The sequence below is a fragment of the Molothrus ater genome, chromosome 29 (genome assembly GCF_012460135.2).
Source record: "Molothrus ater isolate BHLD 08-10-18 breed brown headed cowbird chromosome 29, BPBGC_Mater_1.1, whole genome shotgun sequence".
In the NCBI taxonomy this organism is placed as follows: Eukaryota; Metazoa; Chordata; class Aves; order Passeriformes; family Icteridae; genus Molothrus; species Molothrus ater.
This window is the reverse complement of record NC_050506.2, coordinates 1,238,166-1,255,395: the sequence shown is the minus strand read 5'-3', so window position 1 is coordinate 1,255,395 and position 17,230 is coordinate 1,238,166. Positions and strand designations below refer to the sequence as shown.

Sequence of the window (17,230 nt, the reverse complement as noted above, 5' to 3'; positions counted from 1 at the left end):
AGCGGGGGAGTGCCTGGCCCGGGTCAGCTCTGTCCCGCCAGGAATAGCTCCTAATCCCAGCGTCCTGCTCCGGGATTAGCGGGGCCGGGCTGGTCCCGGGGCGTTCTCCATCCCCGGTTCGGTGGAACCGGGTCACGTCCTTTGTCCTTGGGGACCCTCGGTGTGCTGAGCCCTCCTGGGCGCTTGGGGTGGGTCTGCCACGATTTGGGGTGGTTTGGGTAGACCTGTAGGGGGTTTGTGAGTGTTTGGGGTGGGTTTAGGTGGATTTGGTTTGTTTTAGGGTGGGTTTAGTGCGGGTTGAAGCGGGTTTGTGTTGTTTTAACATAGGTTTAACATGGGTTAAACCATGGGTTTTAACATAGGTTTTAACATGGGTTTAAGTGTGTGTGGGGTGAGTCTGCTGGGGTTCGGTATCAAACTGCTCCGCCCTCCCGAACCATTTCCACTGCTCGGGTCCCCTCGGGAGGGGAAGGACGGGCCGGGGGCTGCGGGACCCCTGGGAGCGCGGCTGGCGGTGCCGCTCCCGCTGCTGGACTACAACTCCCAGCAGGCGGCGGGGCCGGGCGGGGCAGAGCCGAAGCGGGGCCGGAGAGTCCCGAAGTGAGGCCGAGCCTGGCCGAAGCGGGGCCGGAGAGGGCCGAAGCGGGGCCGGAGAATCCCGAAGCGGGGCCGGAGAGGGCCGAAGCGGGTGCGGGGCAGCCCGGTAGAGGAGCATCCCCGCCAAGATGAACGCGGTGCTGGCCGTCCGGCAGTACGTGTCCAAAATGATCGAGGACAGCGGCCCCGGCATGAAGGTGCTGCTGATGGACCGGGAGACGGTGAGGAGCGGCCGGGCCGGGAGCGCGGAGGGCGGCGGGGCCGGGAGCTGGGCCCAGCGCCGCCGTGACGGGCGCTGCCCCCGTGCCGCCCGCAGACCGGCGCCGTGAGCGTGGTGTACACCCAGTCCGAGATCCTACAGAGAGAGGTTTATCTGTTCGAGCGCCTCGACTCGCCCAACAGGGAGCCCATGAAGCACCTCAAGGCCATCTGCTTCCTGAGGCCCACCAAGGTACGGAGCAGAGCGGGGGGATACGGCCTCAAATCGTGCTGGGGAGGTTTAGGTTGATATTCAGGAGAATTCCTTCATGGAAACGGTTGTTCAGCAGGGCCACAGTCGCTGGAATTGCTGAAATCCGTGTGGATGTGGCAGTTGGGGACAGGGGTCTGTGGTGGCCTTGGCAGTGCTGGAGGGACAGTTGGACTCAGTGGTCTCAAAGGGCTTTTCCAAAGTCACTAATTCCATGATTCCATGTTTGTGGTGCTGATGAAGAGCAAATCCGTGTGGATGTGGCACTTGGGGACAGGGGTTCATGGTGGCCCTGGCAGTGCTGGGGGAATGGCTGGACACCAAGATCTCAGATGCTTTTCCAACCCTAAGGATTCCATGATTCTGTATTCCTTAACTCTGCTCTCCCTGGTGCTGTTTCCATCCAGGAGAACGTGGAGCTCCTGGTGCAGGAGCTGAGAAGGCCCAAGTACAGCGTCTACTTCATCTGTGAGTATGAAGAGCCCTGGAGGGGTCCTGGAGCTCCATAAATCTGAAAATCCCAGTGTGGATGGGACAGGCTCCACACCTCAGTGCACCTTCCTGTGCCAACTGTATCAGGCAGGGGCTTCCCACATGTCCTGAATATTCCATGGGTTTGGGCATGAGGCAGAATGACTCCAGCTTGCTTTGGGGTTGAATTCCAGTCCTGCAGGCCAGGAATGAGTCGGTAGGATGGCAGGAACTGGGTGAAGTGGCCTCTAGATGTCATTGTGGCTCTGCAGGACGCTGGGGAGATGGGCAGGGAACGAGCTGGGAGCATCCCGGGAGGTGGCTCAGGATTCCAATAGCTGCAGGGTTAGAGGGGCTCTGTGGGATCTCTCCTGCTCCAGAGGGGATCAGACTCCATCAGACTCCACAGGGTCTGCATGGAGCCCCACTGTCCCTTCCCTGTCTCCTCCCAGATTTCAGCAACGTCATCAGCAAGAGCGATGTGAAGGCCTTGGCGGAGGCCGATGAGCAGGAGGTCGTGGCTGAAGTCCAGGTGAAGTTTGGATGTTTTAGGGAGATGTAAAAGCAAAGGGAAGGTCCAGGCTGCCAGACACTGGGAGCAGCTCCCAACTGGTGCATGCCAGGCCTGGCTGGGAGGAGGGATGGACACAAACGTGGGATGGAGAGGTAAAAGACAGAAAACGTCTTTTCCATTTCTCTGTGCCCTGGGCTCTCACAGCTGCTGCTGTTTTTGGTGTCTCACAAGGTCCTGCCCGGTTCAAATCCTTGTGGATGTGGCAGCTGGGGACAGGGGTCTGTGGTGGCCTTGGCAGTGCTGGAGGGACAGTTGGAACTCAGTGGTCTCAAAGGGCTTTTCCAAAGTCACTAATTCCATGTTTGTGGTGCTGATGAAGAGCTGGGCACTGGAGCAATGCTGGGGAGGTTTGGGTTGGATTTTCAGCAGAATTCCTTCATGGAAAGGGTTGTTCAGCCCTGGCACAGGGCAGTGGTGGAGCCACCATCCATGGAATTGTTCAGATCCGTGTGGATGCAGCACTTGGGGACAGGGGTCGGTGGTGGAGGGGAGTTGTCAGCGGGGTTTGGGGTGGAGGGAGGAACAATGACCTGAACCAGTGTGTGCAGGGGGTGGTGGCAGCTTGGTCAGAGACACAGAACTGTCCTGCTGCCTTCTGCAGGAGTTCTATGGTGACTACATTGCCGTGAACCCACACGTCTTCTCCCTGAACCTGCTGGGCTGCTGTCGGGTAGGAACACGGCGAGCTGTTCTTGCTTTGGGTAACGCGTTGTGGGAACCCAGGGCATTCCTCTGACTGCCCTGGGGGACTCCAGACCCTGGCAGGGGGCTCAGAGACCTTGGCACGGAGTCACAAACACCTTTGCCTTGGATTTTAACCCATGAAGAAAATTACTTTACAACTTTATGTGAAGATTTACAAGCCACAAGGGTTTGAGTAGAATGAGAGAGAATTTATCACAAGGTGAAAAAGTAGAATTTTGGGGTTTTTAGAATGGGGGTTCAGGAGGCAGGATAGAGGAATCTGGGCATGTCCTGTCTTTCTCCTTCTTCTCCTTGTCCTCCATCTTCTGGGTGATGGTGGCACTTTTGGAATGGTTTAGGATAGAGACAGACTGTCTAACATAGGTGATAGGGATTGGAAAATTATTGCAAATAAAGTACAGGTAGTTTTTAGTATAAAAAGATAACAGCAGTGTGCCTCGACCCAACCTGCTGGACAGACCTCAGCAGGTCAGAGAAAGAATGCATTAGATAAGAGAAAATAAACAACCTTGAAAATCAGAGCTGAGGAATCCCGAGTTCTTGAAGGAAGAAGAAGCTGGGAAAAAAGACTTTTAATACCTCAGGAGCCATTTCAGCAACAACAAATCCAACAAAGTGTAGCTCTCATGACCCAGGGCATTGGGGGGCTGCTGGGGGGGAATGGGCCTTGGCAAGGAGATTTTGTGTTCAGCCCCTGGGTACCTGGGGCTCCTGCACAGTGTTGTGCTTTCCTGTGAGACTTCAGCACTTAGAAACAAGGATGTGGGGGAGTTTGGGAGCTGTGCATCCGTGTGAGGTGCAGCCTTTCCTTCCAGGGCCGCAGCTGGGACCCGGCTCAGCTCACCAGGACAACCCAGGGGCTCACTGCTCTGCTCCTGTCCCTGAAGAAGTGCCCCATGATCCGCTACCAGCTCTCCTCAGAGCCAGCAAAGCGCTTGGCCGAGTGTGTGAAGGTGAGAGCAGCCCACAGCTCGTCCCTTTAGCATGAATTCAGCCTCGGTCAGTTTTTTACATGCGGAGGGAAGCACCTGTTTGTCACTGTCACTTTTTGTGGAAAATTCTCTTTGCCAGGATTTCTTCTCCTGAGAAGCTGAGAAGCCTCAGAGAAGAATTCATATCTCATTTGCTTCTCTTGTGTTTTGCTGCTTTGGGATGTGGTATGGAGATTATTTATCCAGCAGGTGGTTGGTTGATTGGTTTCATGTAAATTGTTTTAACTTAATGACCAATCACAGTCAGGTTGCATCAGGACTCTGGAAGAGGTCACAAGTTTTCATTATCATTCTTTGTAGCCTTCTGTCTGTATCCTTTCTCTATTCTTTAGTATAGTTTAGTGTAGCATTCTATAATATATAATATATATAAACCTTCTAAGAACATGGAGTCAGATACATCATTCCTCACCTCATCTGGGGACCACAAAAATCCCACACCTGTTTTCAGTCAATTCCTGTGAATTCCATCAGTTACTCCAAGGCCTGGTCATGTCCCACTCTGCTCCCAGTACATTCCTGGGAGCAATGTCCCAATTCCTGGAGCCTTCAGCTCCTCCCTGGCAGTGCAGACAAAGCAGCAGAATTGGGCTTTCACCCTCCCTTCCCTCTGTGCTTAAATGCACGCTGAGAGGGAGCCTTTTCCAGGATTTCAAGAGGGATTTTTCCCATTTTTCCCCCCCCCATTTCTCCACAGCAAGTGATCACGAAGGAGTACGAGCTGTTCGATTTCCGCCGCACCGAGGTCCCTCCCCTGCTCCTCATCCTGGACCGCTCCGACGATGCCATCACCCCCCTGCTGAACCAGGTGAGCCCCGCCCAGGTGTGTGCCAGGCTGGGGCAGGCCCCGCCCAGGTGTGTGTCAGGCTGGGGCAGGTCACACCCAGCTGGGGCAGGTCACACCCGGGTGTGTGCCAGGCTGGGGCAGGCCCCGCCCAGGTGTGTGTCAGGCTGGGGCAGGCCATGCCCAGGTGTGTGCCAGGCTGGGGCAGGCCCCACCCAGGTGTGTGCCAGGCTGGGGCAGGCCATGCCCAGGTGTGTGCCAGGCTGGGGTAGGCCCCGCCCAGGTGTGTGCCAGGCTTGGGCAGGCCCCACCCAGGTGTGTGCCAGGCTGGGGCACGCCCCACCCAGGTGTGTGCCAGGCTGGGGCAGGTCACACCCAGCTGGGGCAGGCCATGCCCAGGTGTGTGCCAGGCTGGGGCAGGCCCCGCCCAGGTGTGTGCCAGGCTGGGGCAGGTCACACCCAGGTGTGTGCCAGGCTGGGGCAGGTCACACCCAGGTGTGTGCCAGGCTGGGGCAGGTCACACCCAGGTGTGTGCCAGGCTGGGGCAGGCCACACCCAGCTGTGCCAGGCTGGGGCAGGTCATGCCCAGGTGTGTGCCAGGTTGGGGCAGGCCACGCCCAGGTGTGTGCCAGGCTGGGGCAGGTCACACCCGGGTGTGTGCCAGGCTGGGGCAGGTCACACCCAGCTGGGGCAGGTCACGCCCAGGTGTGTGCCAGGCTGGGGCAGGTCACACCCGGCTGTGCCAGGATGGGGCAGGTCATGCCCAGGTGTGTGCCAGGCTGGGGCAGGTCACACCCGGGTGTGCCAGGATGGGGCAGGTCATGCCCAGGTGTGCCAGGCTGAGGAGCCCTGCAGCAGCCGGAGTTCAACCCCTGGCAGGTCACGGTTGGATGTAGTAGAGGGAAGTGTTGCTTCACACCTCAAATCCCTCTTTTATCCCCTGGTTTGGTTTTCCAGGGCTGAGTGGGGGTTGTTTGTGCTGACTTCAGTGGCAGATGGACCCAGCATCCTGGAAAACTGAGCCACCAGCACTTCCATGTGGCTTCTGGAGCCCCCAGTGCTTTGCAGGGCCTTTCCCAAGGGTTGTTTGTGGGGCTGTGAGTGACCTCGCCCTGCTGAGTCTCCCTCTGTTATTGATGGCTGCTGGATTTGCTGGGAGCTGTTGGATTTATTTGTTCCGTGCTGTGCTGCAGATCCTGGCAGGATCTGTTGGGTCTCCCTTCATCTCTGTGGGGTTCCCTTGGAACCTGGGGATCAGGAGTTGCACCTGGGTGGGGCCAGCAGCCCCAGAGCTGCTGTAACACCGGTTCTGCAGGAGATGGAGGTGACATCGCTGTCACAGAGGGGTGTGGCTGTCACAGCCCAGCCCACACCTGGTTTGTGGTGTTTGGGATTGTGCTCAGCATCAGGCATTATCTGCTGTTTCAGGATTTCCTATCCCAAAGAGATTCCCGGGGATGTAAATGGAGTGTTGGGCACGGCAGGGCTCTGATCAGCTGTCACTGTCCTCTCTCTCTGGGTTATTATTAGACTGCTCAGGATAAAAATAGAAACTCCTGATGTGCAGAAATGCTCCTGCCCGTGGAGCATGTAGGGAATTCTGCAGTGGAACTGTGGGACCTCTCCCTGCCTGGGCAGAAAGTTGGGGGGTTTGGTGGCCAACAGAGCTGTTGGAACAGAAATGTTAATCCCCATCCCACTTCAGTCCGTTTTGAAGGTTCCTGCAGGAATTCCTGATCTGGTGGGAGGTGTCCCTGCCATGAACAGGATGGGTTTAGTGTCCCTTCCAACCCAAACCCTGCCATGATACTGTGATTCTGGAATGGCCCTGGAGGGGGGCAGTGTCTCCCCGTCTGATTATTCCCCAGTGATGTTGATTTCCATCAGAGGGACACACCCCAAACTCTGCTGCGTGTCCTGGGGTAGCAGGAGCAGCTCTGGCTGCCTTCAGCTGAACTCCATCGATTTCCCAGCGCTGTGGCTCACCAAGGTCACCCCTTTGCCTTCCTCTGTCCCCTGGCAGTGGACGTACCAGGCCATGGTCCACGAGCTGCTGGGCATCAACAACAACCGCATCGACCTGTCCCGGGTGCCGGGGATCAGCAAGGACCTGCGGGAGGTCGTCCTGTCAGCTGAGAACGATGAGTTCTACGCCAATGTAGGTGTCCAGGGGGGCTTCACAAGCACCCACACCTGGGGGTTTGCCACGGGAAAGGAGCCTGCCCACGATTTGGGGGATTTTGGCACCCCTCGGGGTGGGGATGTGCCGTTTGTGACCGTCAGCAGTGACATCTGATGTGGGATAACGTCCTAGAAAATGTGTTTGTGGTTTGGTTTTCAAAGCCTGCTGCAGGTTTTGTGGGATGGAGTCACCTTCCAGCTGCTCAAGGCTCTTCCTTGGTCAAATCAGTTTCCCTCTGCTTCCCATCTTGTTCCACACAGAACATGTACCTGAACTTCGCCGAGATTGGCACCAACATCAAGAACCTGATGGAGGATTTCCAGAGGAGGAAGCCAAAGGAGCAGCAGAAGCTGGAGTCCATAGCAGATATGAAGGTACAGACAAAGTCCATCCCATTTGTGTCCCATCCTTTAATGTTAGGAGTCAGTAACAAGCACATCCCTCCCAGAGATCTCCTGTGGGCTCAAGGCCTGATCCTCTGCACACCAGCAGAGAATTGCTGGGAATTTGTACAATTTCTGGCTGGCTGCACCCATCTTGTGCTATCTCCTGCTTTTCCCTGGAAGCACCCACTGCCTCAGTTTCCCCTCGCAGGCCTTTGTGGAGAACTACCCTCAGTTCAAGAAGATGTCAGGCACAGTGTCCAAGCACGTGACAGTGGTGGGGGAGCTGTCCCGGCTCGTGGCCGAGCGGAACCTGCTGGAGGTGTCCGAGGTGGAGCAGGAGCTGGCCTGCCAGAGTGACCATTCCAGTGCCCTCCAGGTACCCGTCCTGCCTCTGGATCAGGGGGGGTTTCGCCCCAGCTCTCCCTTGGGAGGCAGTGGCAGCTCCCTGTGGGGAGGGACGCTGCGTGTGGAATTGCTCCTCGGTGCTGGGCTCAGATGGGAATGAGTCATGGTTAATAACTGGCTTGAGAAGCGTCTTTGCAAATCCTGTCCTTACATCCCACAATCCAACATTCTTTCTTTATACTCAGCTAGTTGGTTTCTGGCAGACACCAGGATAAAACAGCCTCAGATGCTCTGCAGGAGCTGATGTGTTTGCTGGGCAGGAGAAGAGCTGGAATCCATGGAATTGTCTCTACCTATTTTTTTTAAGAAAAGCCACTAGAAAGACCCTGAAATCCAAGATTTCTTTGGCAGAGAGGCCTGGAAAAGCTGGAGGGAGGCTCTGTGACAGCTGAGCGTGGCCCCTTGTGCTGTGAGCAGAGCAGGGTCTGGCAGAGTCAGTGGTGATGGATTTGGGCTGGTGTTCAACAGCAGCTCAGAGCAGGGCTGGAGAGTCTCACTTCTCACTTCTGAGAAATGATTCCTTGATTTCCAGCAGTGGAGGGGGATTCCCAACACAGAACAGACCCTTGGGGAAGCAGAGGGACTGGGAAATGAGGAAAAGCATCTCCAGCAGGTTTGAGATCAGTTCCTTCCCCTCCTCTGTGACTCTGCACTGCGGCTGGGGGCTGAGGGGGTCACACTGGCCAGCCCCCAGAGGTGGAATGTGCTCCCATCCCTCTGGAGCAGGGAGTGTAGGGATGGGATTCCAAGGCTGCTGTCTGGCAGGATTTACATGGCTGAGTGTGGAACTGGGAATGCAGCCAGGAATGTGTTTGCTGGAAGCAGCCTCTGAGGTCCTCACGCTGTATCACTGTCTCCAGCTCAGGTTGTTGTGGTTTAAAAGTCAAATATTCCCAGTCTGCTCCCTCCCTGTGCTGTGAGCTGTGATTTTTGATGGAATACACACAGCACAGAGCTGGTGCCAGGTGAATCCTGGTGTTCCTGGGGTCACCTTGCTCCTGCTCTACACAAACAACATTTCTGCAGTTTTAGAGCAGAAATGCCGCCTCAGTTTCCTCCCAGCCCTGTGCCTGAAGAGCCACTGGGAGATTTGCAGCAGCTTGGAAGTAAATGGGAACTCCTGGAGATGGGATCTTTGTCCCTGCAGCCTCCCCACCCTGGGCTCTCCCTGCTGCAGCTCCCAGTGGCAGCAAGAAGGGCAAGGCCACGGGACAAGAAGCAGCAGCCAGAGCCTGGAATAAAGATGGAATTGTTCTCCCTTGATGTCACTTCAGGGATTGTTGGATCTCTGGTGGCCTTAGCCCCCCCCATTCTGGGACATTTGGGTTCTTCCTCCCCTGGAGCTCTCATTAACCCTGACACAGAGCATGAATGGAGGGTTGGAATCCCAGCTCCTCCCATGGACAATGGGTTTTCTGTTCTCTGCTTCCTGCTGCTCCTGGCACTGCCAGCACAGGAACCTCCCTGGGGCTCTGGCTTTCCCCTCACAGGTGAATTCCTGACCTTGAATGGTGAAATTCCTCTTGATCCTCCTCACAGCCAGGATTTTATGCTGTGTTTTTAGTCAGCATCAGTTAAATAGGTGCCAACAGACATCTGGGCCAGGGTGGCGAATCCAGCAGCAGATCAGGAGTGATAACAGATCCCTGCTCTTCCCTGTAACTGGGGAATCTCTCTTTCCATGCTTTAATTCCTTCCAAATGTGCAGTTTATTCCTCCACATCTCACATCCAAAGGTTTGAATGATGAGACTGTGGTGCCTCTGCCTTGCACCTTCCAAAAAGGAGATGGAGTTGGGGGCATTGCCTGTCGGGGTTTTTGCAGCCCGTGTAGTGGTGGAACCTTTGGGCTGGAGCTGGAAACGCCCAGGCAGAGCTTGGAGATGTCAGGGCCCGTGCACAACTTCCCCCTCCTGCAGCACCACAAGGGGCTCAGGACCCATCATTGGTGGGTTGTGAATTCCCAGTTCCGCGGAAAGACCCAAAACCAACTTGTGCTCCAGTAGATCCTCCTGTGAAACACCCGAGGAGCCGGGCTGTGGGGTTTATACCACAACTGCATCCTCTCGCATTGCCCGTGGCAGTTGCTGGGCAGTGAAACCGGTCTGATGAGTGATAAGTGACCGATAAATGACGGGTGAACGACTGATAAGGCGGTGACACCGATGGAGGTGTCTGTCCCCAGGCTGAGCGGTGCCGTGTGTCCCGCAGAGCGTGCGGCGGCTGCTGCAGAGCCCGCGGCTGTCGGAGCTGGACGCGGCGCGCTTGGTGATGCTCTACGCGCTGCGCTACGAGCGCCACGCCAGCAGCGGCCTCCCGGCTCTGCTGGAGGAGCTGCGCGGCCGCGGAGGCAGCGACAGGTACCGCAAGGTAACCCCGGGGAGGGGCAGGATGGGGACAGGTAACCCCGGGGAGGGACAGGACAGGGGCAGGTACCGCAAGGTAACCCCGGGGAGGGGCAGGTACCGTAAGGTAACCCCGGGGAGGGGCAGGACAGGGACAGGTACCGCAAGGTAACCCCGAGGAGGGGCAGGACGGGGACAGGTAACCCCGGGGAGGGGCAGGTACCGCAAGGTAACCCCGGGGAGGGGCAGGATGGGGACAAATAACCCCGGGGAGGGGCAGGACGGGGACAGGTACCGCAAGGTAACCCCGGGGAGGGGCAGGACAGGGACAGGTAACCCCGGGGAGGGGCAGGACGGGGACAGGTAACCCCGGGGAGGGACAGGTACCACAAGGTAACCCCGGGGAGGGGCAGGACGGGGACAGGTACCGTGGGGTAACCCCGGGGAGGGGCAGGACAGGGACAAATAACCCCGGGGAGGGGCAGGTACTGCAAGGTAACCCCGGGGAGGGGTAGGTACTGCAAGGTAACCCTGGGGAGGGGCAGGACAGGGACAGGTACCGCGGGGGAACCCCGGGACGGGGCAGGATGAGGGGCAGGTACTGCCAGGTAACCCCGGGGTGGAGCAGGATGAGGGGCAGGTACCCTGATGTCCCACAGGATGGGGGGAGGTACCACCAGGTAACCCCGGGGTGGGGCAGAACAGGGGCAGGTACCACCAGGTAACCCCAGGGTGGGGCAGGTCCCCCGATGTCCCACAGGACAGGGACAGGTACCACCAGGTAACCCCGGGGTGGGGCAGGTCCCCTGATGTCCCACAGGACAGGGACAGGTACCACCAGGTAACCCCGGGGAGGGGCAGGACGGGGACAGGTACCGCAAGGTAACCCCGGGACAGGGCAGGATGAGGGACAGGTACCACCAGGTAACCCCGGGGTGGGGCAGGTCCCCCGATGTCCCACAGGACAGGGGCAGGTACCACCAGGTAACCCTGGGGTAGGGCAGGTCCCCCGATATGCCACAGGATGAGGGAATCTCTGCTGTCTGGGGTGAAACCTGCCTGCTCTGGGTCAGCCCAGGGCCGTGTGCTTGCACAGAGCTCGGCTGGGACCTGTGGGTGTGGCTTTAAAAGGTGGTTTAAGTGACTCGATTTCCCTTTCCTAAATCAGTGGAAGTGAGGCACAGTGACTCCAGCTGGTTTGGGGTTGAAGTCCAACCCTGCAGCCCAGGAATTGGTGAATGGGGGTTGGACTCCAGAGGTCCCTTCCGCTCCTGACTAGTCAGTGATTCCGTGATATTATGAAGGATTTCATGAAGAAGGGATGGCAGGAGCCTGCTGGGAGGGGAGTGTGGCACCTCCACGGGCCTGGGATGTGCTTCCTCTCTTCTTTTCCTCCCCCACTTTCCCCAGCTCCTGCAGCACCAGGCAGTGGCTGCAGCGAGGGGCTGGGGATGGAGAGGAGCTGGCAGGGAGGGAACAGACAGCAGTGCCAGGAGCAGCTGGGGAGGAGGTGGAGGAGAGGGATGATGTCACCTCGTGTGGAGGAGCTGCTGCAGGCGATGGAGATGGAGATGAAGCTTCTCCTCAAGCAGGAGGGTCGGGGTGGGCCGGGGGGTGTGGGGGTGCTGCTGCTCTGCCCCCTCGCCTCCGTGTGTGGTTCCATTGGGGATCATCCCCATGGCTCCTTGTGCCCATGGGGTGTCTGCACCTCGCCACAGCCTGGAGGGGCTGCCAGGCTGATGGGGCCCTGCCCTCTCCCTGCACAGCTGGTGTCTGCCGTGCTGGAGTACGGGGGGAAGCGGGTGCGAGGCAGCGACCTGTTCAGCCCCAAGGACGCCGTGGCCATCACCAAGCAGTTCCTCAAAGGCCTGAAGGTACCAAGATTGCTTGGGGAAATGGGGACAGACTCAAAAGTGCAGCCCAGAGGAGGAGCAGGGCTGGCAGGAATGCACTCAGTGGCTTCAGGGCTTGATTGCACTGAGAACAACAGGAGAGAGCTGCTGGAGAGCTTCTCAATCCTAAATTCAGGGGTAGAAGCTGCTGTGCCTCTGCTGATCCTCCTTCCTTGCTGGGCCACTTCCTAAAGAGCTTCTCTCTCTCTGGCCACAGGGCATTGAGAATGTGTACACCCAGCACCAGCCCCTGCTTCAGGAAACCCTGGACCAGCTCATCAAGGGGAAGCTCAAGGACAGCCAGTATCCCTACCTGGGCCCCAACACACTCCGGGACAGGTACCTGGGGCCTTTGGGGCAGAGCCTGCACTGGGACACAGCAGCTGGGACGTCCCTGCTGTCCCCAACACTGTCCCCACAGCAGGGTGGGACTGATGGTGAACAGAGCTGGGGATTGGCACAGAAATCTCTCGATTGTAGAGGTGTTGTATCCCCAGGAACATTCCCAGGACTGGGGTGTGTCTCGTCCTGGCTCAGAGGTGCCATTTCTGTTGGGTGCCTCAGGTGAAGGATGAAGCCCTTGCTCCTCAGAGGAGGCAGGATCAGCTTTGCTCCAGGTCATGCTGTCCATGCAGTGCTCCAAGAAGGGAATCCCTGGTGTTGGTCCTTCCAAAGGATTGGGAGGGTGGTTACAGGGGAGGGAAGGAGCAGCTCACTGGAAAGCAGGATGTGCACAGCACACTGAGGTTGTGTTGGGATGGAGGAAGGCTCTTCCCTCCTTTCCCCCTTCCTCTTGCTTGGCTTCTCTCTACCATCCCACATCTCCCTGCTGGCTGGGAAATGTCCCCTCAGGTGAACTGAGGCACAAATCCTGGCAGTTCCTGATCAGCCTGGGAGCTCCAAGGCAGCTCTGTGTCCTTGCCTGACTCCAGAATCGATCCTGATTTCCCAGCCCCAGCAGGCCATGCATTAAACATGGCACGTGGATCCGCAGGGACTGGGTGGTGCTGCTGGAGTGAAAGTTCAGGAGAGGTTTTGGGGAATTAAGTGGATTTTTTTCAGCTCCACATCACAGGGATGAGGGAGGGTCTAGAGGAGGCACCCTCAGGATCCTGGATCACTGCCTCCAAAGTGCAGGATTTGTCCTTGGCTTTGTCTGATCCCAACTCAATATTTGTGGCTGCTCCATCCCAGAAATTGTCCAAGGCCAGGTTGCTCAGGGCTTGGATCCACCTGACTCCAGAATTGATCCTGATTTCCCAGCCCCAGCAGCTCATGCGTTAAACATGGCACATGGATCCACAGGGACTGGGGTGCTGCTGCTGCTGGAGGCTGCTCAGGGCTCGGGGTGAAAGTTCAGGAGCTTTTGGGGGATTCCGTGGGTTGTTTTCAGCTCTGAGCCCAGCACATCACAGGGATTAGGGAGTTCTTTAAAGGAGGCACCCTCAGGATCCTGGATCACTGCCTCCAAAGTGCAGGATTTATCCTTGGCTTGTCTGATCCCAACTCAATATTTGTGGCTGCTCCATCCCAGAAATTGTCCAAGGCCAGGTTGCTCAGGGCTTGGATCCACCTGCTCTGCTGGGTGTCCCTGAGAGCTGAGCTTTTAGGTCTCTTCAAGCCAAACCAGTCCATGATTTGTGCTTTTATCCCTCAGACCTCAGGACATCATTGTGTTCCTCATTGGAGGGGCCACCTACGAGGAGGCTCTGGCTGTGTTCAACCTGAACCGCTCCAACCCCGGCGTCCGCATCGTCCTGGGGGGCACCACCATCCACAACACCAGGAGGTAAAATCCCCCCCTCTGCAGAGCCTGCCTGTGGAACTGCTGCCACAGCAGGAGCTTGGGATACCTGGGGGATCCCCATGTGGAAATGAATGGGTGTCAGTGCTCTGGAGCCAGCTCTGCTCGTGGTGGCTCAGGGACAGATCCCTGAGCTGGAGGTTTAATTTGAATTTTCATGAGTTCAAGGGCAGGCAAGGAGAGTTTTGCACAGAGTTTTTCTAGTTCATAACACTGGGAAGCCAGGGCAGCACATGGGAATTCAGCACTGAATGAACCTGCAGCTGCTTTGCTGAAGGTGGGCAAAGATCCCTGTAAGTATGGGAAATGTCTGGTTTATAAAAACAAATCACTTTTCCTGAACCCAAATTACTCACTTTGGGCACAGGAAAGAATTGAGGCCACAGTGGGAATTGCTTCCCATCAGCTGCTGGCCAGGCAGGAGAGCAGGAATTCTCAGGAATCTCTCCAGATTCCCAGTGCTCAGTGTGGGATGGTGGGAAAATCCTGAGCTGCTGCTGAAGCTCAGGATCTGCAGCTCCATCATTGGATCTGCTTGGATTGGTGCTGCTAGGAGCCACCCTGGCTGCTTTGGGCTCTGCTGCTGTGCAGTCCCTGAATTATTTACAGAAAAGCTGGGATTCTGTATCCAAATTTGCATTTCAAAGAATGAAGTGGGGAGGGGGGAAAAAAAAAGGAAAATAAAAGGAAAGGCTGGATGTGGCCTGGTCCTACCTGGGGAGGACAGCAAAGGGCCTGTTCTGAAATAGCCCTGTCCCAAATGATCCATTTTCTCTTGGATGAGGTTTCCCTGAGCATGGAAGGACAATAGAACTGTGTCCTGTCCACTGTTATCCAGGATTCCAGCACAGGGCCCTAGGATCAGGGATATCTCAGCACATCCATACAAGGAAAGCCAGATTTTAGTGTGTCCCAAGCCCTGACATAATCCATGGCCTTGCTGATTCCCGTGGGATTAGGGCAGATATGTCACCAGGAACAAGGGGATTTGGGTGTTAATGCCCAGAGCAGCCGTGTAAGCACCTAAATCCTGCTCCCATTGTTCTTCCTCCCTGCTGCAACTGGGACCAACATCTGTGAGCCCACAGGGGTGGCCCAAAGGATGGAGAATCTGCTCTGCTCCCAGGGATTCCAGAGCAATTGCACAGGGTTTGGAGGAGGAAGGGTTACAGAGGATCAATAATCGGATCAAAAGGGCTGCCAGCAACATCTGGTGCTGGGGCTGACTCATCCTGGGCAGGTTGAGAGAAACCTGCTGGGACTAATCCCAGGGTGGGGGGCCTGACCCAGTTACCCAGTTAGAGCCACACTGGTGGCACTGGATGCTCCTGGGGACCCTCCTGACTGCACAAGGCTCGTTGCTCCTGGGAGTTCCACCTGCAGGCCCTGCTGGGGTGGAGCAGCTGGGCAGGTTCCTGCAGATGCCTCTGCTGGGTCCTTCCTCAGCTCTTCCTGCAGGATCTGCAGGGTCCTTGGAGCAGCAGCCTCAGCAGGATGGGGCTTGTGCTGTGGTACAGCTCATTTTTGGAGGGTAGGTGGGAGTTTGGCTCTTGCCTCCGGTCACTCCAGGCTGGGAATGTGCTCTGAGGGACCCTGAGGTGTCACTGGGCACAGGCACAACCTGCTCCAGCCAGCACAGAACCAGGGACCCTAAAAGCACCAGCCATTCCCTGCCAGAGCTCAGCTCTGCCTGGTTCTAGTGCCTAAAAATAACCTGGAGGAGGGAGAGCTCAGGCTGGAGCACAAAGCCAGGTGCCAGAGCCTGTGCCAGAGCTGGTGCCACCACGGGCATGGCCCTGGCCGTGCCCCCTCCCAGCTGTGTCTGATGGCTCTCACAGCTGGCTGTTGCTGCAGGGTTTTGCAGATTTGAAGGTTTTGCTATTTTTCAAACCCCTCAAAATCCCAACCTGAGCAGGAAGAGCTGCTCCAGCTCCAGTTTAGGGGGATTCCCATTTCTGTGGGATTTGTGGCATATCTTGGTTTGTATTTCTTTATCTTTTGGGGTATTTTTTGAAGCATTGCTGTTGAGATCACCTGATCAGCACACTGAGGGATGAGTCAGCCTGGGAATGGCCGTGGTGTCTCATTGCCAGAGGAACCATCCTCGGGCAGGATCCTTCCAGCTGGGAGCATTCCTGCCTTTGGGAGCTGCTCCCAGCCAGGGCTGGGTGATGCCAGCGGGCCTGAGGCTCGTGCTGGGGACAATCACAGCACCTCAGGCCTTGGACACCTCTGGGACAAGTATCAGAGTGCCATGAGCCCCTTTGGCCCTTGTTCCACTGACCTGAAGCTTTCCCAGCAGCTTCCTGGAGGAGGTGACAGCCGCAGGATTCCGCGGTCGAAGCACTGAGAGCTCCCAAATCCCACCAAGATCCAGCAGCAGACGGTGAATCCTGAAGAAATGAGGGGTGTTTTTTTGCACATTCAGAGCTTTCCCAGAGCAGGATGTTCCTGCCCTGCAGCTGGAGCTTCCCCTCCACACCCAGAATGGCAGCGAATGCTGGAGGTGGCGCTAACCCAAGGGCAAGGACGTGTCCCCACTGCAGCTCCTCATTGTCCCCTCACAAACAGCTCCAGGACTGGGATGGTCACCTGAGGAGAGCCTGGGAAAGGCCCCGAATCCCTGCAGCTCCTGGCTCTTCACAGGACGCACTGGATGAGTCCCATGAGGAGCCCCAGGCAGGAGGAGCAGCTGTGGGGGTGTGGCTGCTGGGCACAGGAGCCCTTTGCTGTTGTCTGTATATGTTGAATCCCATTAAATCCCCCACTTTGGCCGAATCTGTCTGCTAGATGATTCCCACTTTCCCTTTCCCAAGGCCACAAGGTGCAGTTACAGCCTGAGCCTCCATGGGAGCTTTTGCTCCCCTCCAGGATCACACCAAGGAACCTGCAAGTGTTTTTCCAGCTCTGCTCCCTGGCCTCTAATCAGCACTTGATTGGGAATTAACAAGCCAGATCAAATGAACTGAGCTCCCAAATCCCTGGGAATTATCTTGGCATCACAACTAAGTCCTGCTGATGTGGGAGAGAGCAAAGCCCTGCAGGGAGGAGGGGACCTGGGTGCCTCTTTGGGGAAGGGAGGAGGGGGCACAGCCTGTGTTGTTGGGGGGGGGGTCTCTGCCCACAGCCGGGGTGGAACTGGGTGGGCACCAAATTTTTAGTGAATTTTGGGTTGTTGGGACAGGCAGAGCTGTAAGAATTCCCCTTTACAGGTGACTCAGGTGTCTGGCAGCCTGAGCCCCCAACAGAGGGGAGCTGGCAGAGGATACTGGGCAGCCCCTGCCCCATCCCCTCCTGCAGCAGCCCCTTCCCCAGACAGCAGTGATGTAACTGGTGTCAGAGCCACAGAAAAGCACGTGTCCTAATTAAACTTCCAGGCAGCAGCTTCACACTTGATATCCAGAGGCAAAATCCTGTGTGGGGGGTGTTAAATACATAAATAAACCAAGAGTTTGCTGATCTGCTCTGCAAGAAGAGGCGATTTTGGCAACTGTTTGTTATGGAGCAGCACAAGGAGCAGCTACAGCTGCCAGGGGTAGCAAAGGGGGCTGTGGATACAGGGAGAGACACAAACACCCCTTGGAGAGGTTTTCATTCTGCCCCCAGGGATGGGGATGAGGAGCTG

General features: G+C 56.9%; 1 protein-coding gene across 1 annotated transcript; it reads left to right on the top strand.

Moving 5' to 3' along the window:
* The first annotated feature begins 624 nt into the window (after positions 1–624).
* Positions 625–16,383, top strand: VPS45 (vacuolar protein sorting 45 homolog). The gene is made up of 15 exons (XM_036397820.2): positions 625–818; positions 914–1,048; positions 1,474–1,534; positions 1,990–2,069; positions 2,713–2,781; positions 3,632–3,769; positions 4,506–4,616; positions 6,616–6,750; positions 7,035–7,148; positions 7,369–7,536; positions 9,776–9,934; positions 11,676–11,783; positions 12,019–12,140; positions 13,459–13,590; positions 15,908–16,383. Exons 1-15 carry the CDS (start codon positions 726–728, stop codon positions 15,993–15,995), a joined length of 1,713 nt encoding a protein of 570 aa, XP_036253713.1. The 5' UTR covers positions 625–725; the 3' UTR covers positions 15,996–16,383.
* Positions 16,384–17,230: the final 847 nt, after the last annotated feature.

What these genes read in the sequence shown, in the direction of transcription:
- VPS45 (XM_036397820.2), top strand. Translation starts at nt 726, where the DNA reads ATGAACGCGGTGCTGGCCGTCCGGCAGTACGTGTCCAAAATGATCGAG. An exon ending in AGGTCGTGGCTGAAGTCCAG is followed by an intron (nt 2,070 to 2,712) that starts GTGAAGTTTGGA and finishes TGCCTTCTGCAG; the next exon opens with GAGTTCTATGGTGACTACAT. An exon ending in AGTCCATAGCAGATATGAAG is followed by an intron (nt 7,149 to 7,368) that starts GTACAGACAAAG and finishes TTCCCCTCGCAG; the next exon opens with GCCTTTGTGGAGAACTACCC.